The following is a 24,919-nucleotide window of genomic DNA, read 5'->3' as shown; positions in this document are numbered from 1 at the left end:
GTGATCATTAGAAGAAAGCAACGGCAGTGAAAATCAATATAAAGCATGGCTAACTGCATGCAGCTGACCATGCAGTAATCAGTAATGCACCCTCCTTGTCATCTTTAAATTCAACTATGACACAGCAAACGAACAAGACGTCACTCCACACAGATGAATATAAAATATGATTGCAGCTAGCATTAAACAGCTAAAATAGAAATGGGACTTGTGTTAGTGTCACACTAAATGTTGGTCACTAATACCAGCATACAGTGAGCATGCATTTAGTCATGCACTCTCTTGGTGTATAAACCTGTGTGCACGCTTGCTTGCATGCCTATGAGCAATCAGTGTGCGCGTGTGCACGTCTGCATGCTGTGTGTGTGTGTGGCTGTGCGCTCATTCGTGTGTGCACACAACGCGCGTGTCGAGGTGAAGACAGATTTGATGATCTCTGTGTCACCTGCATCAGCAGTCGGTCTGCCAGTGGCGGACAGATGAGGCGTTTGAGAGCGTCCGCGAGAAAGTGGTTTAAGAGGCGCCCCTGGATGACAGGGGCCTCCCAAATGGGAGCGCCCAATGTGATTAGACTTTATTGTGTGTGTGAAGGCCCGAATGTAATTCAGTTTGAGGAGAACAGAAGGGACCTGCCATCACCCTGCAGGAAAGTTCACACTCTGCAATCTGGACCAATAAGGGAGAGAGGAGCGGCGGCGAGGAAGGGCAAAACGCACGGAAAGAAAAATAAGGACAATAAAAGGAGACGTTCCTTAAAGCTCCTCCAGGAGACAGGAGAGGAGGGGAGGTATGCTCTCTTTAGTGAGTGTATGGACTGTCTATAATGAATGCAGTATGCCTATGTTGTTTATATTCAGACAGTTTGGCATTGATCTTTATATGTTTGTGCATTAAATTAAATGTGGATTCATTTGTCACAGTTTTATATCGCTGTCATATTGACAATATCACTACTGTAGGTGCAGTGAATCCACAAGACAAAAAAAACAAAAGTTGAGCTGAAGGTTTTATATATTAAATATATTTTGTAATGTAGCTTGTAGCATAATCTGTACATAGAAAAGAGTTTAGGCGTATATGATACATCCATTTTGTGCAACTTAAAAAGTCACATTCTGTACATAAAAGACAATAAAGTCACATTATAAAAGTGTAGCACATAATGTCGCAAATGTTCCTGCACACACGTCGTGCTTGCTTTTGGACATCCAGGGGTCCTCAAGATGACGTTGACACTGCAGAGCAGTTCGGTTTTAGCTCCAGACCAACCGGCCCCATTAAACACCATCAGATGATCCTTTCTCCTTCGTTCATGTCACTCATTCTCCAGGCATCCATCCATCCATCAACGTGTCACTCGATGCCCTTTGCTTTGAGGATCTTCTTGACACTCTTCAGGTAGTCCGGGTCCGGATAGCTGTCACTGGATGGTGCAAAAACAAGAGTCAAATTAAACTTGATGGCCGCAAAGATTGATAATAATGGCTATGTGTACATTAGAGTTGTTCCGATACCGATATACCAGTATCGGGAAAAGCTGCCGCTATACTGCCTAAAATATTGGTATCAGTATCGGCGAGATTGCCAGTCTATGCCATGCCGATATAGATAGATACTGCATAATCTAAAACCTTTGCATTTTTTAAGTGTCTGCATTCTATCTACAAACTGTCGCCTCACTTCAATGGCTGCTAACAGCTGAAGCCAGCAGAACCTGATTGTCAAAGGGACCATGAAAATGTGCCAGTAGCAGGAGAGCAAAACTAGCCAGGGAATGGTCCCTTTTATCGCATTCAGAATGCAATTAACATTTTCTTTGTTGTAAATCTGGAAGTAGATCATACACATGAATTGCAGTCAGTGGTCCTTTCGTAACTCACTGAGTTTCATTCCATAATATGCTCTCGGGTGGTTCGGTTGGAAACCTCTTACCAAGATGTTTGCACGCGTCCCACTGCGACATATGTTACGTAAGCACTTTAACTCTTAGGCCCTCATTTATCAACCCGGTGTACACCCGGTGTACACCCGGTGTACACCCGGTGTACACCCATATCACTTCTCACTTCACTTCTCGCCCTCAGGCGTCTTTCTGCAGGTAGTTTGGCTATTTTTACAATATTTATCTGTGGAACTGAGTCAAACTCTATGCCTACAAAGGGGATCCCAGTTGGGGGGCCGCGGCCTGGAACCCTGATCATCTTACTGTACATTCAGTGGAACCCTTGCTGTAGAATGTGATCATCATACTGTACATTCAGTGTTCTAGAAACCTTTCCGGGATCAAAGCACACAAACGTTATACTTACATCTTGCTCCCTCCGTCGGGTTGTATTTTGAGGGGCACGTGCGACGTGGCGACGACATCTTCTCCCTCCTGATTGGTGGCGATGGTGAAGAGGAGCCGCTGGCCGAAGGCCTTGTCCAGCATCTTGAGGACCTTCCTGCCGTCACGGTTGTCCGGGAGGTACGCCCACTGGCGCAGGCCCGGAAATGGCTGCCCAGGGTGAGGGTGCTTCTCCTGGGGAAGAAACGTTCATTTAGGCTTCATACACTCACGCAGCTGTTTTTTATTTATTAAACTGAGCTTTTTCTATTCAGTACAAATGCATTCAGCCAATGACAGAAAAAACTACAATATACTACACTACTACTACAATACATGCTAGGAACATGCACTATATACATGATGGAATAAGGAGTGAATTGTGTCGTATGTAATGAGCCAAAGATCCAATTAGATCACTTCTGAATGCTCTCCCAGTCTAAGATGCCCAATTCCATCAATGTCAAAGAGAGACCAGTTAATTAAGTTGTCACTCTTCTCCTTAGCAAGGTTCTCACTGTATTTTCAAATTGCAATGAAAAAAAGATTTGGCTGTAATTTCTTTCTCTTTGGAACAGGTCAGGAACAGGGTGTGTTGGTGTCTGGTTACCATATACGGCAGAAATGGTTGTCTACAGTATAATCTTTATTATCTAGGAGTGGCGGATATAAGTCTCAAGACGAATCTGTGTCGAATCTGTAGTCACCGGTTGTGGAAAGTTTAGGGGAAGTTGAGACTTCCTTGATGCTGAAGTGACAACATGACTAACCCGATATTCAGCTTGTTAATAGGAGGGAATGCTGTCAGACACGATGTTGGAAGTATTTTTAAAGTGTCAAGTTCATCATGCTGTGGGTATGTCACGCTATAAGACTTATTTCTTATGTCAGAGCGGCACTCTCACCTTTACTTCGAAAGGCATTTCACTGCCATAAGGCATATCTGAAAATCCCAAATAATGATGACAGAACAGCGGGGGGGGGACAGCAGTTTGTTTATTCAAAGCATGGGAGAGAGGTGACATTCAGCACTTAATGTTCAAGCAAAATAATTTCCTCGGAAGGATGACAGAGCTCTTAGGCACCATTTTGAAGGGAACAAACTGACAACTCCTCTCTTATTGGGTCAAAGCCTGACAGGACTTTAAAGGTATATATATTTTTCCCCCGAGCCAATATTTTTCAGAAACAATTTTTCGGTGCTGTGTCTGTGGGTGTGTGTCTGTGTCTGTGTGTCTGTGGGTGTGTGCTGTGTGTGCTGTGTCTGTGTGTCTGTGGGTGTGTGCTTACGGTCTGTATGCCGTCAGGGAAGACGTAGTTGATCTGCAACGTGTTGTCTTCGGGGTAGCCGGGCAGATCTCTGTGGAGGACCACCCAGGTCATCTGTCCCTCCGGCTGGCTGTTGCCCAGAGCCTTGAGCCCTGCAATAGCTGCACACACACACACACACACACACACACACACACACACACACACACACACACACACACACACACACACACACACACACACACACACACACACACACACACACACACACACACACACACACACAGATTGAGATAAGGCAGAGTAAGAGGGAGACATTCAGAAATTATTAGGATAGTTAAAATGTATAAGAAAGAAAGAAAGAAATATGGATTACGGAGGAAACAACAGAAGGGGCCAAGGGGGGCAGAGAAAGGAGAGATAGAGAGAGAGAGAGATGGTGGAGTTGACAGGCGAGCAGCTAGAGAGAGAGTTAATGGTGTGGTAGGTACAGTAGGTAGAGGAGTACTGTACCTTGGTGTGCCAGTGTTGGAGGCCCCTGTCCATTTAGGTACTGGTTACAGTGGAACGTATCACTGCTCTGTGCTGCGCCCATAGTGACACACAGGCTGGAGAGAGAAAGAGAGAGAGACGAGTAGGAAGGAAATCGAGATGTTTGAGTTATGTTGGATTATGTTATGGTTATGTTATGTTATGTTATGGTTATGTTTGGGTTGGGTTGTGATTGTGTCCAAAAACATATTTCCATAACAGTAACATTCAATGATTATTATTGTAAGCAATACATTGTTTTTACAAAATGAGAAAGAAAACCAACGTCGTTAGTTTCGTGGCTTGACACAATTCAACCAAAGATAGCCTACTCATCCTTAATAATTAGAAATGATAAAAATAAGGCCTACTAAATTATAAAATAACCTTGCATGAATGCTAGCTCATGCTGGGCAGTGTGTTGTAGCCAGGGTGTTGGCTACTGGTTCTGCCAGCCAGTGTCTGGCACTGAAAATAGCAGATCTACAGCTCACAAATTGTTATCTGAAGTACATCTTCTATTGTCGGGCATTGCTACAGTATTATACATTTTGAGGCACAATCCATAATAGCAATGCAAGGTGTTGTGAGCTTTTAGATAAGGCTATTTTCAGTGTACGACAACGGCATGCATAAATAAGGCTAGTTTACGTACAGCACTCACCTGTTGAAGTTTCACAACGCTTTCGTCTCCTGCTCAGTTTGCTCTTGGTTATCGATGTATCCTATATATTTACAACCCAGCTTTTCTCCTCTTTGTCTATACGCGGCTCTCTGTCTTCTCAGCAGCTACTTCCCTGCTCCTTTTCTCTAGCTGCTCCTTTTCGTCTTGGCAGCAGTTCTTCTAGGCCACGTTTGCACAGCTCATCATGGTGACACGACAGGTGACAAGTGAGTATATAGTCTGTTCACAGAGTGAGAGGCACGGAGAGAAATGGGTGTGGCGAGCCGTCGGGCTGTGGTTCAATGGACTGACTGGTGTGACAGCATTTAGATTTTTACACACCTGAAGAGATGCGGGTGTGGCCGAGGTGGTGTGTGTGTGTGTGTGTGTGTGTGTGTGTGTGTGTGTGTGTGTGTGTGTGTGTGTGTGTGTGTGTGTGTGTGTGTGGTGAGGGGGGGGTGCGTGTGTGTGTGTGTTTCTGTGTTTGTTTGTGTTAGAGATAGTGAGAGTGAATGGTGGGTTTCTGAACAGGTATTTACACCTGGGAAAAACTGAATCAATTCTCTTTGGATCTAATAGTAATCTCAGCTATAGGCAGATCCTCCTGGTTAGAGTGGGTGACAATATTATCGTACGAAAACATGAAATTACCTACCTAGGTTCCATCCTGGAGGATAATCTTTCCGGTGATAAAATGGCCACCAACGTAATCAAAAAAGTCAACCAAAGAACAAGATTCCTTTACAGGATCTCCTCACTGGTCAACAAAAACACCTTGAAGACCCTAACAGGCAAGGCAAGGCAAGGCAATTTTATTTATATAGCACCATACACAAGGCAATTGAAAGTGCTTTACAGAATAAAAGCAAATACAGAGTGCAACAGTGCACTTTAAAATGAATACAGATTATAATAGATACAATTAAAATAAGATATAGGAGCATATAAATTACAACAAATACTCCCACCTTTAATAGAAACAGAAAACACGGCTAATTTAAAGTCCATGCAAGACCCAGCTGTTATTAGTAGACATCACTGGGATAGGCAATGTTAAATAAATATGTTTTTAAAAACGGCTATTGTTGGGGATTTCCTAATGTAACCTGGAATGTTATTCCAGGTTTGTGGTGCATAATGGTGGAATGCTGCTTCACCATGTTTTGTTCCGCTATCGGGTGAACTATCAGTAGGCCAGCCCCAGATGACCTTAAGGGTTATGGAGGGTTCAGCATGTCTGAGATGTAGCTGGGCCCAAAGCCACAAACAGATTTATAGACAAGTAATAACATTTTAAAATCAATTCTCTGGGACACTGGTAGCCAATGTAAGGATTTTGGTGTAATATGGTCATATTTTCTAGTTTTTGTCTAGGAGCCCTCGTACAAGGTTTCTTCGACTATGCATGCACCTCTTGGTACCACAGCACCTCAAACTTAGTTCAAAGTTCAAAACAAGGCTCCAGACTTCCGAAAACAAACTTGTCAGGCTCCTACTTGGCCTCACCCCCCGAACCCACCTCACCCCTGCCCACTTTGACAGGCTGGAGTACAGCATCTTGCAATGGGTCTGGTCCACAAGATTCGATACACCACCAAGATACCCATGTACCTGTCTAAATACTTCCTTAATGTTAACGAAGTCCACAACACCAGAGGGAGTGCAACAAACCATGTGCAACCCAGATTCGGCACAAACAAGGGACTCAATTATTATCAATGCACTAGCAACAGGTTGGTCAGCAGCTCCAACAGGTTGGTCAGACTGGTCTGACAGTCTGCCTGTTTATCAGGAAGGAGCAGGAATGGAAGGGATAGAATGTTGCTCCGAATGCATGAGTTTCACCCTCCCAGTGAAACTCCTCACCATCGAAAGCAGTGGTGGAAAGTAACTACAGTAAGTACATTTACTGAAGTAATGTACTTACATACAACTGTGAGGCATTTGTACTTTCCCATTTATAATACTTACACTTCTCGCTCTCGCCCTCAGGGCGTCTCGAGGTAGATTTAGAATATTACTACAAAACATATATATATTATATTAACCACTTCAGCCCTATACATTTCAGCCATTTGAAAATAGCCGTATTTGTATTTGAAAACTTGAAAAGGGACATTCTGCATAATCTGCATAATCTGCAGAATTAAGGGACTCCAATCCAGTCACCACTCACCACACAATTGTCTCTAGTCAGACAATAGAGAAAAAGTTCATGGATGGATGTACGCTATACTGATTTAACAGATATAGATATAACATATAGGCCCATTGCCCCAATGTATGCTAAATCCATCAATCCGGGTCCATCAAAGCTTTTTGTCCCCCGCTATAACACAAAATGTCATCAATGTTTTATTTACTTCTAAGGTGCTGTGGATCCTATAGCTGGTGTTTTGTGGAAGAAAAAGGAGAAGACTGGCTGAAGGTGGATAAAGACAGATCCGGTGCTGCTCTGCCCTCAGACTGGCTGAAGGTGGATAAAGACAGATCCGGTGCTGCTCTGCCCTCAGCACAAATCCGGGTTGAGAGGTATTTACAGGCTCAAGCTGTTGAGTGACGTTTTTGTTTCTGTTGTTCTTGTTTTTTTCACAATGTCAACATGGTTTATTGTTTCTGGTTGTAGATAAAGTGTTACTTTATCAGCATGTACAGCACATTTCTCTCAGTCTCTCTACCACCCGGCCACACATGCACGCACACATGCACGCACTCACATGCGCGCACACACGCACGCAAGTATGAGTCAATTCAAAACAATTCTTGGGAATGACCCTCCTTCAATTGGTTTGAACCTGCAGGTCGTTCCTGCCTCAGCCTTATAGGTTTTTAAATCATGGATTAAATGCGACCGTTCACAATAAGCTATATGGTGAGCAGATTGCCTCATGGCCCTAGGGATCGCTCCACACTACTGTGTCACAATAACAATATCATACACACACTCACATGCATGCACCCGGGGCCCGGGCTGTGCACACACACACACACACACATGCACACACACACACACACACACACACACACACACACGCACACACACACACACACACACACACATGCACGCACGCACACACACACACACACACACACACACACACACACACACACACACACACACACACACACACACACACACACACACACACACACACACACACACACACACACACACACACACACACACACACACACACGCACGCACGCACGCATGCTCACACGCACACACACACGCACGTGTGCTTGCGCAGCACATGCACATTCACACACACACACACACACCATCACAGCAGTGATGATCCTATATTAACATTGGGAATAAACGGAATAGATTGTAGCATTTAGACTGATCAATATTCAGAGAGGTGAGAAATAGAGAGAGCATAATAATGAATCAGAGACATGATCTATTCATGATTTAATCTCAAATGGCTGAATATTATAGGTGTGAATACATCCAGTACAGTACAGTACAGTACAGTACAGTACAGTACAGTACAGTACAGTACAGTACAGTACAGTACAGTACAGTACAGTACAGTACAGTACAGTACAGTACAGTACAGGGTACAGTTACTGTGGGTCTGGAACCCCCCCCCCCCCCCCCCCCCCCCACACACACACACACACAGAGTTGCACCACTCACTTAACACCGGTGTGATTTTCTCTATATTGTGCATATATATCTTCTTTTCCTTGCTGTTATGTACCTATGTGCATGCTATGTGTAATCACTGGTAATGTGCATGCTATGTGTAATCAATGATAGTGGAGTGGATGCAGACAGATGTTTTGGGGATACAATTGAGTCACTGTTAATCCTGCTGGAACTCTGGTATACAGTATATGTCTAATTCATCAAATCCTCATCGAATGGTTGGTGTCCACTTACAATTCCCACTGGCTTACTCCCCCACCCTATCCTACATCCCACACCTATAGGTCTAATATGTTTCTGAATGGACGCTCACCCTTTTTTTCACCCTGCGTTTTCTGCATATGGTAGGAGGTGAAAGACCGGACAGGCCTCTGATGGGGGCTGTGTGGCATTTAATATGGGGAGATATCGCCAGGCATTTGCAGCTAACAAATTGGCTGTAGAGATATTGATCTCCAGACTATGGCTGGGTGGCCCCAGGAGACTGAAGACAATGAAATGTGTGGGAAGGAATTGTTGATGTACCCACGGAATTGAGACGGAGGTGAAAGACAGGCAGCGACACAGAAATAAGTGCTTGGTGGCATTATCTGGTCAAGCACTGTCCAGAAGAAAAGGGACAAGTGTGTGTGTGTGTGTGTGTGTGTGTGTGTGTGTGTGTGTGTGTGTGTGTGTGTGTGTGTGTGTGTGTGTGTGTGTGTGTGTGTGTGTGTGCGTGCGTGCATGCATGCGTGCGCAGTCTGTCTATTCCTGAATGTTAGGGGACTCCAAGCAATAAAACCAACTCCCCACACAAGTAACCCCCTTAACCGTGCTTTTATTGAATACATATGCGTGTATAGCCTATGTTTTCTTGAGTCTTCAGTGTGTGTGCGTGCGTGCTTGCGTGTTTGCGTGCGTGCTTGCGTGCGTGTGTGGTAAAAAGACATGTATACGTGCGTGCGCCGTGCGTGCTGGTTAGTGTACACCCAAGCCCCCAGTGAGGCTCTCCAACGTTGAAGCACTCGGCCCTAGTGGTTGGAGTGTGAACTGCAGGCGGACCCGTGGATTCATGACGCATTTGGTCAAATGCGGAAGTAGACGGTTCTTCCGGGTGCTTAAAAGCGCCACTGAGAAACTTCCACTTCAATGAATAGCGGGGGGGGGGGGGGGGGGTCTCTATCCAGTCTCTATCCTTTTAATACTCTATGGTGCACACGTGCAAGTGTTTGTGTTTTCACACAGGCAGATAAACGGACTACTTTATCATGCGCTCGGTGCAATTAGCCGCAGAGCTGCTGTCAGGTATTACTGGTGTGTAATTGTGAGAAATTGGGCTAAAGTGCCAAATAAATGGACAGGAGGCCCCAGCTGTGTGCTGCCATGCCAGCCTCATCTCCTCCTGGCCTGGGTAGGCAGCGTCTGCTCCTGAGTTATTGGATAATTTGCCTCTCGCCGACGTGTCTTTGCGCTAATTAAGTGTGTTGTGCGCTGTCCGGTGAATGTCACAATTGATTTGCCTTTCTACAAAGGCAGCATAGGGAGCCATTTTATTTTTAAGCGCACGGACACGCACGCACGCACGCTCGCACACACACACACACACACACACACACACACACACACACACATCACACGCACACACACACACACACACACACACACACACACACACACACACACACACACACACACACACACACACACACACACACACAAACGCAATCACACTGTGGAGAAACTTAACACAGGAGTGGCCTTTCAAGACAATACGATGAAAACTAGAGTAGTAGAGAACCACTACAGTACCTTGGAAGGTTTGGCAATCCGAAAAATAAATACTCAATATCAATCTAATGTCCACTGTACCAAACCAAAGAAAGCCATCCATCTCTGTTCTGCGTCTCCAAGCCAGATAGTGTGACACAGTTGTGTTCATTGATTTCACTGTCACTGAAGAAGCATTCGTCTCCTCGCAGTCATCAGCTGAATAGACACATGGACCCAACTAACTCCTGATGAACAACTCACTGTCCTCAATTAGACTGTCCATCTGTCTCCCCCTCGTCTGCCTCCCCTTTGTATCACCCAAAGCTCAAGTGACCTTATTACTTTACTATTCACTGAGGCACTGGTTCTGAGTCTCAAGCTGTGTGTCGGGACCCCCCAGGGGGGCGGAATAATAATGCATAGACACCTGAACAGAAAGTCACATGTTGGAGCGGTTAGCATGGCTCACAAACAGACATGAAAGTCCCCAACATTGTTCACATAGTATTCATCAGATGAAGGTTGAACCTATTTGGTATTGAGAGAGTGTCACAGGTGTTTTACTCTGTCATCTGGCCTCTGATCTCTTCTCAAGCCGTGTTGGACACACTATTTCCATTTTCTCAGAATAAATCAAGATAATATCCACACACTCTCTCTCTCTCTCTCTCTCTCTCTCTGTCTCTCTCATATTGGCGGAACAAGTCAATATCGGGCCAGGGGAGCAGAGCGCATGATCCGGCCCCCCTCTCTCACACAAATTCAAACCATTAGAGAGTTAAGAGTTCAGCAGTGCACAGAGAGGACCCACTTCAACTAATTACTAAAATGCTTATAATAATTGGCACGGCGGCCAAACTGTTGCAAGTACAAGCACTATAAGCAGGTGTCGTATATTAAAATATATACAGGAGAGAAATGTGCACGGCAAACAGACGAGATGATGTTCCAAGATGTTGTTTATTCAGAGTCCACAGCGCAGCAGCAAAACATAGTTTAACATCAAATTATTGCAGGCAGTGACAGTAACAGTATAGGCCTACTGTACTGTAGCCTACCTGTTAATGTTTTTTGGGCAGCTGTTGTTGATAATGATTTTACCAGTGTGAGCCAGCATGAGACTTATGAACTACTCACCTAATGCTGCGGAGGTTCCATGTTTAACGTACTTCCAAAGATGCATGGTTTTCAAGCTAAAAGCCTGTGTTTAATCCACATGGGTTCTTTTGTGTTAGACTGCCGGCATCATGAGTGAAATAATGCCACTCAATAGTGTTACCACCCACAATACCCACCCATTGGTTTCCCATTTCAAATGGGCACCAAAAAGCTTCAAATACCTGGGAATCCAAATATCTAACGACTTGAACCAAATATACCAAAATAACTATTTACCTATTATGGAAAAAATCAAAACCGACCTATACAAATGGAAAGATCTATAGGGGAATAAAGGGGGCTTAAACCTCCCCAACTTCAGACTGTATTACCTAGCCTGTCAATCACGTGTTATTTGGTGTTGGCTCAACAGTGAGAGGCTGCCCACACCAGCATGGGTTAAACTGGAAGAAAACATAATCCATCCTACTCTACCACAGGTAATCCCCTATATAGACACGCAAAAAACCCTTAATTCTATCACTAAAAACCAGATTATACATCACACCTTTGCATGTTGGAAAGCAACTATTAAACTAATGGGAAAACAAAACACCTTGTTAATGAGCATGCCTCTGTGGAACAACCCTTGTGTCCCCAAAATTATTAGTGATGGAATATCTGAAAACTGGAGAACCAAGGGAATCAGTGAAATATAAGAGACTTGTATAACCAAAGCATCTTTTCTGATTTTAATTCCCTGAGAGCTAAATATAATTTACCTTTATCCAACTTTTTTAAATACCTACAGATACGGAATTGGGTAAAAAATAACAGTTATAGCTATCCCCATATGTCTGAAACACCAATAGAGAAACTGTTTAACACTACAAAATCCTTGTATCTAAAATGTACACACTGATGAACACTGAGCAGAAAGATGATAAGATGCTACAACAAAAAAATAAATGGGAAAAAGACATTAAACACAAATATACCTGCATGAAAGAATGGCAGTCATTGCTCCAGAACTCCCAAACAACTTTAACAAGCTCCAACCATAGGTTAATCCAATTTAACACATTACACAGAATGTATTATATACACCTCACAGATTATATCAATTTAGCCACGAGACATCACCCAATTGTCTTCGATATCAAAATGTTAAAGGAGACCTAATCCACACGTTCTGGACTTGCCGGAAGCTAAATTATTATTGGAAATTTGAACAACTTTCAAAAATTATTGGAAAAACTGTGACTCCTGACGCACAAATAGCTATTTTGGGTGATGCCTCTATGCTGAGTAACCTTGACATCTTTGAGAAGAAATTTACCCTGTTAGCAATGTCTGCTGCAAAAAAATGTATTCTTTGTCATTGGAAATCTGAACCCCCTCCCTCGACTAATCAATGGTGGACAGAACTTTTATCCTATAAAAAATCATGTATAATGTGAAAGGAAAATTATTACACTTTCAGAAGATCTGGGGTCGGGCAATGGATTACATACCAAATATGGGACAAGAACTGGAGAGAGCTAATTGAAGCATAACAGAGATTGTTGTTGTTGTCTTTTTTTTTTTTTTTTTGTCTGCTTTTTATGTGGTAGCACAGATAATCATGGTCATAAAGTAAATCATGCATTTGATAGTTTTCTTGTACTAGGAAGGGTCGGGGAAGGGTTTGTAACTGTTCAGTTAGGAAATGTATTTAACTTGCATTTTACAACTGTATGTAAATGAAATGTCAAAAGCAAATGAAAGATAATAATTCAAAAAAAGACTGCCGGCATCATAACAACTTCATGTCATGGCAGCTCGGCTACAACCCAAACAGACTTCCTCTTCAAAATAAGAGCCACTTGTAATGATTAGTCAACACTATAGTTTCATTTCTAAGTCTACGTACAGGATTGCAGATAAACATTTGTAGCACCCTGAGGCTTCGTACACATAAAGAACGAATGTTCGGTGCTCATTGTGTTTCAATATAGGCCATAAATACATGTGCTTTATTTTAACCTTCGAATACTTTCAACTCGTTCACAGCACTGCCATAATACAGGTATATATAGTGACTTCGATCTTTCAGCTTCTCAGGGTCACATCTCCTTTTCTTGCATTCTTTTTTCCTTTTTTGCTTTCCTAGTACTTCCACTGATTTTTACATCGGAAGACATAATGTACTGTGGCATTTTCTTTTATGGTTTGACGGTTTGTACATTTGACGACATACAGTAGTGTATGTAGCATCACTAGCATGGCATTTTTATATGGATTTTTGCATTGGACAACATAGTGTAGCATGGTATTTGTTACATTGGACGACAAGATGTATAATGGATTTTTATTTTATTTTTTACATTGGACAACATCTTTTAGATCATATCGTCTTGTTTCTCATGCCTTTCATCTCTGGTTGTGAAAAAGGAAATTGTTATATCCCTTCCATTTCTTTGAGCCGGCTGATGGGGTTGTCCTAGCAACCAAAATCTCTAAACGTCTAATAACCTGTTGAGTGTGGCTTCATTCTTTCCCCATAGAAGACCTGGCACTGTAGAGAATGACTCCTCCTAGTGCCTGCGACAAACGGAAAGACCTTGGGATCAAATGCTTTGTCAGATCCATTCAAGTTGTAATTTGTTATTAGACTAGAGTTAAGTGGACCACTCACGCCGTTTCACTCAGGGGAAAGTATATGCCGTTTTAGACCTAGAATGCCTGTGATAATTACTTGCGCGTGCAAGTAATAATTTCGCCCGGTCATACGTATACTATATACATAATCAGTAAAAATAAAATAGCAAATTGTGCCTGATCTGCTGGGACCAGAGTACGTGGTGTGTATATGTATGACTAGCTCTTAATGATGACGTAAGAAATATGGTCATTTGTGGTCGTTTGGTCCCAGCAAACCAGGCACAGATTTGCTGTTTTCTTGCATAAACATCAAATGGCGGGACGGCTGTCACGGTTTTTGGCACAAAGTAACCACAGTATACCGCTAATCAACTTACAACTACACACTCTATATAGTATATATATGTATACGTATGTCTTAAGTCATCATTTAGAGCTAGTCATACGTATACTACATACATAATCAGTAAAAAATAAAATAGCAAATTGTGCCTGATCTGCTGGGACCAGAGTACGTGGTGTGTATATGTATGACTAGCTCTCAATAATGACGTAAGAAATATGGTCATTTGTGTAATCTGTCACGGTTTTTGGCGCAAAGTAACGACAGTATACCACTAATCAACTAACTTACAACTACATACTCCATATAGTATATCAGACAGATCAGGCACAATTTGCTATTGTATAACTGCTCTCAATGATGACGTAAGTAATACAACATTATGTTTCTGGGTGTATAAAAGTAACGAAAGTGTCAAAAAGTTAACCATAAATGTTAACGTTAGTGTAGTGTGCAAACAATTAAATACAAATCCAACTACAGATTACGGAAGTATTTTAGATCATGTATATTTTAACAAATGTGAAAGTATTATTACAGAAATAGAAGTTAGAGACACATATTACTCTGATTATGATTTAGTATTAATATCACTATAGTCCAACATGAAATACATTTAAAACAATTGACAATTTACAATAAGTAATACAATAATTATTAATTATACTGTATAATATATTTTAATTCAGTTTATATACTTTTTTTCATCACATATCAATGATTTATTTTTCTTTGAAAATAAAGATAGAAACTTGAACCATACTTCATAATACTAGGTGTTTACATGCATAAAGTAGATAGGTAGCAAATAGTTACACCTAATAATTAGACATTTCAAACGTTCCTTCACAGAGATATTGAGATTCCACCGTTTACAGAATAATTATACTGTATAAAATATTTTAATTCAGTTTATATACCTTTTTTTTCATCACATATCAATGATTTATTTGTCTTTGAAAAACTAAAAAGGGATCCAGAATATATCTACATCGATAAAACAGTATTTCTTATATAGATAGAAACTTGAATCATACTTAATAATACTAGGTGTTTATATGCATAAAGTAGGTAGGTAGCAAATAGTTACATCTACAAATTATACATTTCAAACGTTCCTTCACAGAGATACTGAGATTTGACAGTTTACAGCGGTCGAAAGGACTTGCGCGCTCTGCTTGCGCACTAGTTGGCCATTTATGGCCTACTAGTGTGCAACAAGCAAGTATGCACTCGACAGTGTGCAGTTCTAGTTTAATTATGCACCCATTAAATAATTCCAAAGACATGGTGTGAAAAATGGTCCTCTAGTTTTATATCCATGTGACAAATACAAATTTACAAATACGTCCTGTTTACCGCAGACGTCATCACCAATTGACCAGGGAAACACAAAGGTTTTCGTTCACACAATTGGCAGGTGGTGTGATTAATTACCCAGCACCTATCGCAAAGCACCTGCCAATTGTGTGACCGCAAACTTTTGTGTTTCCCTGGTCAACTGGTGATGACGTCTGCGGTAAAAAGGACGTATTTGTGAAATCAGTTCATCGATTTTTCCGGCCCCCCTCGCCCGGAGAGAAAGATGTCCGTGTGCATCTCTTGAAAAAGTGGAGATAATTCACTAAATACGCGTTTTGTGCCAGAACTTTCACATGGATATAAAACTAGAGGACCATTTTTCACACCACGTCTTTGGAATTATTTAATGGGTGAGTACAAACGGAGCATTCATCACATTTATGCCGCATATGTTAAAGTTCGACCAGATTTCAAGGAGGGTGTTCTATGGCTCTTGTATGTGAAATAAGAGCCGTTCTAGGGCTAATGCCGTTTGCCTCACAACGTGGTCAACTGTCACAAGGTCCCGTTGCTCTTGTTTTAACCCTCTCTTCTTGCTTCTTGTCATGTCCAAGCTGTTGGTGACAGACAGGGGAGGGCTGCTTTCCCTCCTCTGTCTCGTCTCGTGTTGCCGGCTGGACGGACAGCCCCGTTGATGTCGGCCGTGATGGACGCCCCTGACATGCACATGTGACAGGGCCGACGCGGGCCCATCCCACCGGAGCCACTGGCAGGCCAAGCGCACGCGTACGCATGCACGTTGCATGCACAAACGCATGCACGCACAGTTCGCGCACGTCGCATGCACACGCAAGCACGCCCACACGCAGCGATTTTATTTTATGCCATTTTTATGCCATTGTTTTTTTTTCAAAACAAACCATTTTAACCATAAGAGTAAAGCAGGAAAATTAATGTAATAAATCGAAGTTCTATCTCTAACCCCAAAACCTAACATCTACATGTCTATCCTAACTAACTGGTCCTCACAAGTGCACGCACGCACGTGCATGCACTTGTGAGGACCAACACACACACACACACACACACACACACACACACACACACACACACACACACACACACACACACACACACACACACACACACACACACACACACACACCTGGCTCAAGTATTAATGTTGGCCTGTTTCAGGTGTAAACATGTGCAGGGTATTTGGAGCACACACTCAGCATAACATTGTTGCATCTGCAAAGTGTGTTCTGATAGTGAGTTTACTTTAGCAAGTTAACACCTTAATGAGGGCATTCCATCAATAGGCTATACAGCCAATATTACACATTTATGGACATTGTATCAGAAATATTATATAACACCTCAGTCAATAGAGCACCGAAGTCTGACGTCAATATCGGTAGAGGGCGCAAATCCACGGGTTCATGTACTTTTTATTTGCATTGTAATCCCCAGGATTTTAGATCGCCTCATATAAGAACTTGTTTGAAAAATAAACATGTCATCCTGGCCGTTTCACTCATATGGATATGAAGAATCAACTCACTGATCTCAAACGATACAGACAAACCTCCCTGACAATAATATCACAGAGACAGCTTGTTTATTTTTGGACCACAATGCTTATATGAAACGATTTTAAGATGACCCCCCGTGATTCTCCATAGAGAAATTACTTTCGTGAACCAGGGCATGAGTGAGTGACGCCAGGATTTTGGCTCTCTATAACACCTTACGAATGGCACGCACACGCATGCTCGCAAGCGAGTGCGTGTGTTAGAGAGAGAAACACTAATAACATTGGAGAGAGAGAACCTGACAAAATGTGCTTTCGCTATCAAGCCCCAGCTAACTGTGACACGCCGACAGGTCTTTTTATACCCTGACAACAAATGGAGATATCAGTGATATTAGAACAGACAAGGGCCCCTTTAAGCTACTTGGCACAATTTGCTTGGAGTTAATAGTCTCTTCTCTGGGAGATTTGATCAGCAGCAAAGCCAAGTGGATCACATCCCAGTGCAAATAGTTGCACAGCACTTGTCACTTCTGATCACATCACTGCAGCCTGCTATACCTATAGCTAATACAGCGAGGAGAGAAAATAACAGGCTGAGGTGAAGCCTAAGTGTGTGTGTTCCTTTAGAAAATGTAGGCACTTTTATGTGCTGAATCCATTTCTGCCGTATGTCGAGAGCTACGAGTGACTGTTTGATCAGAAATTGAGTAATCAGCATCATGAGCAAATGTAACATCATATAAACCCAAAGAAACTGATACAAAGGGTTTTTCAATTGATTCTGGTACAATATATCTAGGTGTGCTTTGCGTTTGCGAGAAAGAAAGGTTTGTCAAACGGTCCATGCGGTCCAATTTAAGGTCCGTCGAAATTGCAATGGTGGTGGACGCGGAAGTGGAACGATACAGGAGTGGAGCTAGAGACTCAAACGATTAACTATATATAGGTTAGCGAAGAGTGCCATGGGGTAAAAACTAAAAACACAGTGTGGGCTTTGGAAATAACACGTCAAAACATGTGATTGGCAGAGAATGAGTGTCTGCCAATCACATTGGCATTTATTTTGTTTTTTTCGTGGGGTGTCCTCATGTGATCATGCTTTGAATGCATGGAATGCTGCTGTACATAAATTATGGTGGACGGGGGAGGCCAGGGCCCAACTGAACATATTTGCTCTGTACTTTTCGTAGCATCAGCCCAGTTGCTTATGGGGATCTATCAGACAGACGTCAAAGCATGCTGTTGTGAAGGCAATGCTCTGTGACACTTCTGTCAACTTCCTGCAAGGCAAGAGCCCAAACATTGACTCCCTGCAGGCTGCTGTTTTGGCCTACTTAGAGCAGGAGGGTACCTCAGGCATTAGGGGGTCCGTGGAAAACATACTTACTATAGTATATCATGAGGAAAGGGAACAGTACCTGCAGGTCGGCTTTCCCTGCATTGTTCTTTTCCCAGTCTGTTCAGGGATCCACGTTTGCGACCTTGTTCAGGGGTTGTAGTAGAAGAGTGAGGATGAAGGAGGGGGGAGAAAAGGGAAGGGTGGACAGACAAAATGTTTGGGAGAGAACCTGTAGACACATTTGGCCCAGTGAGAGAGGAGGGAAATTGGAGAGAGGTGAGATGGGTGGGAGTGGTGCCAAGAGGCGAGAAGAACAAGGGAGGGGGAAAAGGAAACAAGGAAAGGATGGGCCAGGGCTACAGGGAAGAGAGAGAGATAGAGAGGTATAAGCAGGACAGTGTGGACTTTTCTGGAGGAGGATTTTGAGGCCTGTCAGACTCCGTCCAAGGACCGCCCTGGTATCAATTCAGCCCAAATTCAAAGGGGCTTTATTGGCATGAGAAATCATGTTTGCATTGCCAAAGCAAACATGAAACAAAACATAAATCAAGTAAATGTACAGAAATAATTCAAATAAATAAAATGAATGGGTATGTGTAACAGAGCTGTGTCACTATAGCTTACAAAAACCAGGATACATTCCCATCCACAGGGGCTTCCATGGCTCCACGCAAAGTTTTTCCAAAACACAGGTTTAAGTTCGGAGGGTTTGTCTTTGCTCCGGAGGAGAAAGATCATTCCAAGATCGTCAGAGAGAAAGCCTGGGCTTTGCCCCTCAACAACAAAGGATTTCAGAGCGCGAAATAGAGTGAGTGCTAGATACCGTTTAACACCATCCCAGAGGGATTGAGAATTGAGATGGGCTGTGTGTCAGGCCAGTGCAGCTTATTTTGTTTTCCTAGGTTTTATTTTATAGGATTCACATTTTCAGCTGGAAGATGTTGTGGGTAAAGAAGTGTAGGTAGAAGCTTTAAAGGACAACTTTAGTTTTTTTCAACCAAGGTTCATGTTTTAGGTTGTTATGAGAGAAAGTAAAAGATGAGTGTTATTTTTTTTCCATTTGCTGCTTTCTTTCATTTTAGGGATTTTAGCTGTTTTTGACAGGGGGCGGGGGCATTCGAGCATGGGGCTAAATATGTATTTTTTTACAACATTTTATAGCGATTTCTTTTTTAATTATTTACTATAGTCCTAATAAACCCCTGGAAATTTCATCTGGCCACAAAACATCACGAGATCTACTGAATGTGTCAAACTGACATTGAGCCTATGACACAGTGTGGCTTCCCCCCAGTAGGCTACCTTCACATTCAGTAGATCCTGTGATTTATTTTATTAGGACTATAGTAAATAATAAAAAAATAAATCTCCATAATATTTTGTAAAAAAATACATATTTAGCCCCATGCTCGAATGCCCCGCCCCCCCTGTACAAAACAGCTAAAATCCCTAAAACGAAAGAAAGCAGCAAATGGAAAAAAAAGAACACTCATCTTTTAGTTTCTCTAATAACCTAAAACATGAACCTTGATTGAAAAAAACTAAAGTTGTCCTTTAAGTGATAGAAAGAAGCTTTAAGTGATAGAAAGCGAGGGACGTAGACACATTCACTAGACAAATCACTCAGCCTTGTAATTCAAATCCAATATAAACTAGGAAAAGAATCCAGCGATAAGGCAGGACCAAGCAGGAAGGCAATATAAAAGCAATAAGAGTATTAAATGCACAGTAAGCCATAGAAACATAGAAGACTAAACTTGAGAAAAAGACCATGGAATCGTGACAGGGTTATTGAAGACACTGAGTTGGCGGTGCCCAGATTTGAACCCATGACTGTGTGTTGCAAAGGCAAGAGCTCTACCTACCGAGCTAACTGGAAACAATCAGTTCTTCCATTATTAACAGCAAAATCATTCAGTGTTTTTGTAGCAAGTTGCGCAAAGATAACTAATGATAAAGGTGGGTATAAAGATAAATGAATTGACTGCGTATAAACGAGAAAATGTACCAGATTCGGACGAGGAGCACAATGAGTGACCAATGAAATGTGTCGGAAACAAGGATTAAAGGTTAACTGAAAAGTTATTATTAAACTTCACAGAAAAGAAACAGCTTTGAACATTCATGAAAAACAACAAGCAAATGGGGGCCACTTTAAGTTGTTGACTTGAAAAGTCCCAGTTTAGTTCAAAAGGGAAATCAGTCTTTCTCCAATTTGGAGAACCAGATTACCACATTTGTGGGGGGAAGGCGGAGGTTCAGAGTTCTGGGTCGGCTCGCATAACATAATAAAACGACACGAAGTCAGATCAAAAGTTTACAAAAATATTACAAATGTATTTAAAATCCGGCATTGCAAAACAGGGACTGATGGGACACCCAAAACCACAGAATGAATGAATGACAAAATGACTGAATGCCTAAAGGAATGAAGGAATGATGTGCTAGAATGAATGACTGAATGAATATACACCACAACAAGAATACTGAATCACTGAAAGAATGAAGGGCTAAATTAATTAACAAATGCCGAAATCAATAATAAAGATAAACCTAAAGACCTAACTAAGCATCCTAAACAAACAAACAAAAATATGGGCTGGTAAACTAATAAGCCTTGGGGAGCTATATGCGCTATATGGGGACTATGTGCATGTCGGAGTCCCCAGACTCCCCATAAACTACCAAAGCAAAATAAGAAACTAAACTAACCAAAAACAAACGCCAAAAGGATGCAAACTAAAAGGGAACACAACTGTTCAGTTTGGGTGTTTGGGAGACAATGAGCTGCTTATATAGTCTGCCACTAATCATGAACAGCTGACACAGGGTGTGGCAGCCAGAGCCCTCAGCTGATTGACAGGTGAGGTACTTTAGACCAGCAAAGCCACAGCACTGCAACAGAACAAAATAAAGAAGAATTTTCACAAAACGGCAATTTTCATTGGCTCATAAAACCTTATATTGTTTTACATAAACAAACGTACTATACTTTCCCATGTCCGTATCGGTCCAAAGTTCACGTGTAGAACATTTCGGAGATGCATTTTAATTGATTTTCCTATCATTCAAAATGGCGGGTGATCTAGAGGTCAGAGGTCAAAAGTAAGAGCACGATACTTGTTCGGCATGAGGAGACGCAAATGTGTATCAAATATTTATTGCCGACGGTCAAACGGTTCATGAGCTATATGGGGTCAAAGTTTGCATTTTCAATTGAGTGCTATAGCGCTACCCTTTGGCCAATGGCCAATGACCAAGTCCTTTCAGGACTGCTTGGTCCTTTAACAATAAAGGAAGTCCTTTCAGGACTGCTTGGTCCTTCAACTAGAAGAAGTGATCCTCGGAGCACATGTCTCCACCAGGTCAGGTAGGTTATTGTGGGCCAAAAACGTTTGGAATTCACCAGTCATGAGGATGTTAAAAAATCGGACAGATCAATTACATCCTCGTCTCTCCATCACTGTCCTTGCGTCCCATCGAGAATGCCAGGAAACGAGCCAGCGATTAAATATTGTTCAGAGAAGTGGGACATGACTCATGACATATAGTGACGTCCATTTCTGATGACAACAAAGCTGATCTGATGTAAGTGGCAGAGACAATTCGACACATAGGACTATAGTGTGAACGGGTGACCTTGTGATTACAAGACAATACAAGACCTCTCCATCCCACCCACTCAGCTACGTTTATCTCAACCACCATATTCCAATTCCAAGTAAAATGCTGAAAGTTAGTTTTATACTCAGTTATTTTAATAATAATATTTCTTCTGTACAGGTCTGGGTGCCTCATATTATATCTGTAATCAAGATTACAAATACAAAAACAAAGTGCATGCAAGAATATGCATATTTTATTATTTTCTGATGCTTATTTCAGTTGAGGGACGAATGTTTTTTTTTCCCTCCATTAAAGTGCCACGGAGTAAAAGATTTTGTCCTGAAAATAATGAATGAATAAAAACCCACCTCACAGTCCACTGTCATGGTATTGTTGAGTTTATATTTGACATACAGTCTCTGTCTGTGGGGAATGCTGCTGCTGAGTGAATTTGTGTGATTTCTGACTCACCTCCATCTCATCTTCAGACCCTGACCCTGGCCTGGCCACTGCTGCCAGTGATAAACACTTCACCGTCAGTGATGGTTGTATTCCCAATGTAAAAGAAACGTCTGTGTTTATTTTGTAACTCAAAAGGCAGAGAGCTTCACTGTGAGACTCTTGACTCTCTTCTTAGCCTGTGGCTGTTTGTTGTACTTTGCACATTAACCAGAGCAACATGTCATAGTTATGGATGCCTCTCTCGGATATACTGTAATAGCACTCTAAAAGAGAGCTGTGGATTGATCGATGGCTCCTCTCGCCCAGATTTTAGGCCTAGAATCTTTGAACGGCCTTCCCTACAGATAGATAGTGGACACCCCAGGTGTTTTTATTTATTTATTATCAATATTGCTTTTTATCAAGAGAGGTCTCTGCTATTCATCACTAAATGGCACGTGAGCACTGTGTTTGTGCTTATTGTCTCCACCCGGCCGAAGGCATGGGGAGAGAGTATGTTTTGCACTCCGTCCATGCATGTGTGCGTGCCCCAAATTTTCTAGAACGACCTGTTATAGCGCCACCAGGAGGCCGACTTTTGTAAAACAATTTTTTTATATTACTCCTCCAGATTCTGTCCAACAATCCCGCACATCGTTGCAGTTTCTCTGCAGTCATGTGTTCAAGACGGATCTGAGTTTAGTGTGTTTCTGTGTGAGTGTGCATCCTGGGTTGTGTATCCTTCTGAGGATAGAGAGAAGAGTGAGAGGTATAGAGGATAGAGAGAAAAGTGTAAGGAAGTGAGTGCGTGCTCCATCATTTAGTACTTGCAGGAGAGATATGAAGGAGAACAAAAACTGCAAGAAGGGGGTCTTCAGTGGTGTGCACAGATAGACACTAGGGGGTGCTAGAGTACCCCCTGCCCTTTTGGCAATGTGCTAAAAAATAAATAAATAAAAAACTTTTATTTTTTTCCCTAATGTGTAGTGTGTGCCTGTGTGGACCATGCGGTGACATTGATCCAATCTTGATAAAAAAACGCTTCTACTATATTATTTAGGCCCCCACAATCTAAAGCTATGTTTCTATGTCAGTGGTTCTTCGATAAAAAAAAAGAAAGCAGACCTACAAGCTCGTAGCGCACCACTTGGTGGCGCGCTACGAGCTTGTAGATCTGCTATTTTTCAATAGCTAAAGCACCAAAATGGGTTCCCGCCCCAAAATGCGCTGCACAAGGTGCCCTTTTTTTCCACTTGAGCACCTGCCCCTCTAAATGTCTGTGCACGCCACTGGGGGTCTTCAAGGTTAACTTTAGGGAAATATTCTAAATATTTTTGATTTGTTGTTTGTTGCGGAATTTAATTGTATTTGACAAGCAATGCCAGTACTGGACCACTGATGTCGCATTTATGGTCGAGACATTCACTGGTCAACTACATTAACGGTGTCGGTGTGCCCAATAGGTTGAGTCATTTATCTCATCTGAGTAGTAGCCTAGTAGTCGTGTAGAAGAATGTGTGTGTAAAAATATCAGATGAAAGGTGCGCCCCTGAAGTGAGATGCACCCATGTGCATAATCACTTCTTGACCAAGATTATTCCGCTGTTTTTCGCCACAGTGGCCAGCTTCTGTGCCAAGAATGTGTCAAAGGCAGTGACTTGATTGTGAATTGATAATGTCTTTATCCGGACCCCTAACCGGGGGCTACCGTTATTTATGCACCTGTCAGGCCCCAGGCAGAGCTAACAGACACAGAGGGGCCGAGAGGCAAAAGAGGCACATGGTTTCTGGGACAGGGAAAGCAGGGAAATGGGGCTAGTGTACCAGGTTGCGCTTCTGCATGAGATGAGCCCCATCCTGGGTGTAATAACGTCACTGAGACGCCATGCATCAAATTATTCTCAGTTACTGAATGTGACCGCGACTGTGAGTCGCCACATCTGTCGCTTTGTTCAGTTCCGAGGCGAAGCTGCATCTATATAGTGGTGCTTCTGTATGTGTGGAGCCTGGCTGGATCGACGTATGTCATATGATTTTACATGCTGTGAAGGCGTGCGACTGTTGGATGTCTGGGACCTAGGTGTGTGTGTGTGTGTGTGTGTGTGTGTGTGTGTGTGTGTGTGTGTGTGTGTGTGTGTGTGTGTGTGTGTGTGTGTGTGTGTGTGTGTGTGTGTGTGTGTGTGTGTGTGTGTGTGTGTGTGTGTGTGTGCGTGCGTGCGTGCGCAATACCGATGCGAGGACAGACGGAGTGTTGTGAAGGACATTGTGAGAGCCGGTCCTCTGGAACAGGTGGCCAAGCACACTTGGACCCTGGCTGCGTGATGAATGACAGCCAGGCAGGAACAATCACAACCTCAGAGTCATTAGTAGTATTATTACACTCTTCCATCAGCGAGAGAGGCAGGGAGGGAG

The 24,919-nt window shown here is 42.5% G+C and overlaps 1 protein-coding gene across 2 annotated transcripts; it reads right to left on the bottom strand.

Moving 5' to 3' along the window:
• Window positions 1-1,002: 1,002 nt before the first annotated feature.
• On the bottom strand, window positions 1,003-5,016 carry dtx3la (deltex E3 ubiquitin ligase 3L a). Of its 2 annotated transcripts, none has more exons than XM_083778687.1 (5): window positions 4,782-5,016; window positions 4,109-4,203; window positions 3,617-3,756; window positions 2,310-2,521; window positions 1,003-1,423 (listed from the first exon to the last, which is right to left on the bottom strand). In XM_083778687.1, exons 2-5 carry the CDS (start codon window positions 4,188-4,190, stop codon window positions 1,354-1,356), a joined length of 504 nt encoding a protein of 167 aa, XP_083634813.1. In that variant the 5' UTR covers window positions 4,191-4,203; window positions 4,782-5,016; the 3' UTR covers window positions 1,003-1,353. The 2 variants fall into 2 exon arrangements, with proteins under 2 accessions (XP_083634813.1, XP_083634812.1); XM_083778686.1 differs by having other exon boundaries at window positions 4,791-5,016.
• Window positions 5,017-24,919: the final 19,903 nt, after the last annotated feature.

The sequence above is a fragment of the Protomyctophum parallelum genome (assembly GCF_964188405.1).
Source record: "Protomyctophum parallelum genome assembly, chromosome: 12".
In the NCBI taxonomy this organism is placed as follows: domain Eukaryota; kingdom Metazoa; phylum Chordata; class Actinopteri; order Myctophiformes; family Myctophidae; genus Protomyctophum; species Protomyctophum parallelum.
Note: the sequence above shows the minus strand (reverse complement) of the source record. Positions and strands in the feature narration are given on the sequence as shown.

What these genes read in the sequence shown, in the direction of transcription:
- dtx3la (XM_083778687.1), bottom strand. Translation starts at nt 4,190, where the DNA reads ATGGGCGCAGCACAGAGCAGTGATACGTTCCACTGTAACCAGTACCTA. An exon ending in TCCCTGACGGCATACAGACC is followed by an intron (nt 2,522 to 3,616) that starts GTAAGCACACAC and finishes TTTCTTCCCCAG; the next exon opens with GAGAAGCACCCTCACCCTGG. An exon ending in CCCGACGGAGGGAGCAAGAT is followed by an intron (nt 1,424 to 2,309) that starts GTAAGTATAACG and finishes TGCACCATCCAG; the next exon opens with TGACAGCTATCCGGACCCGG.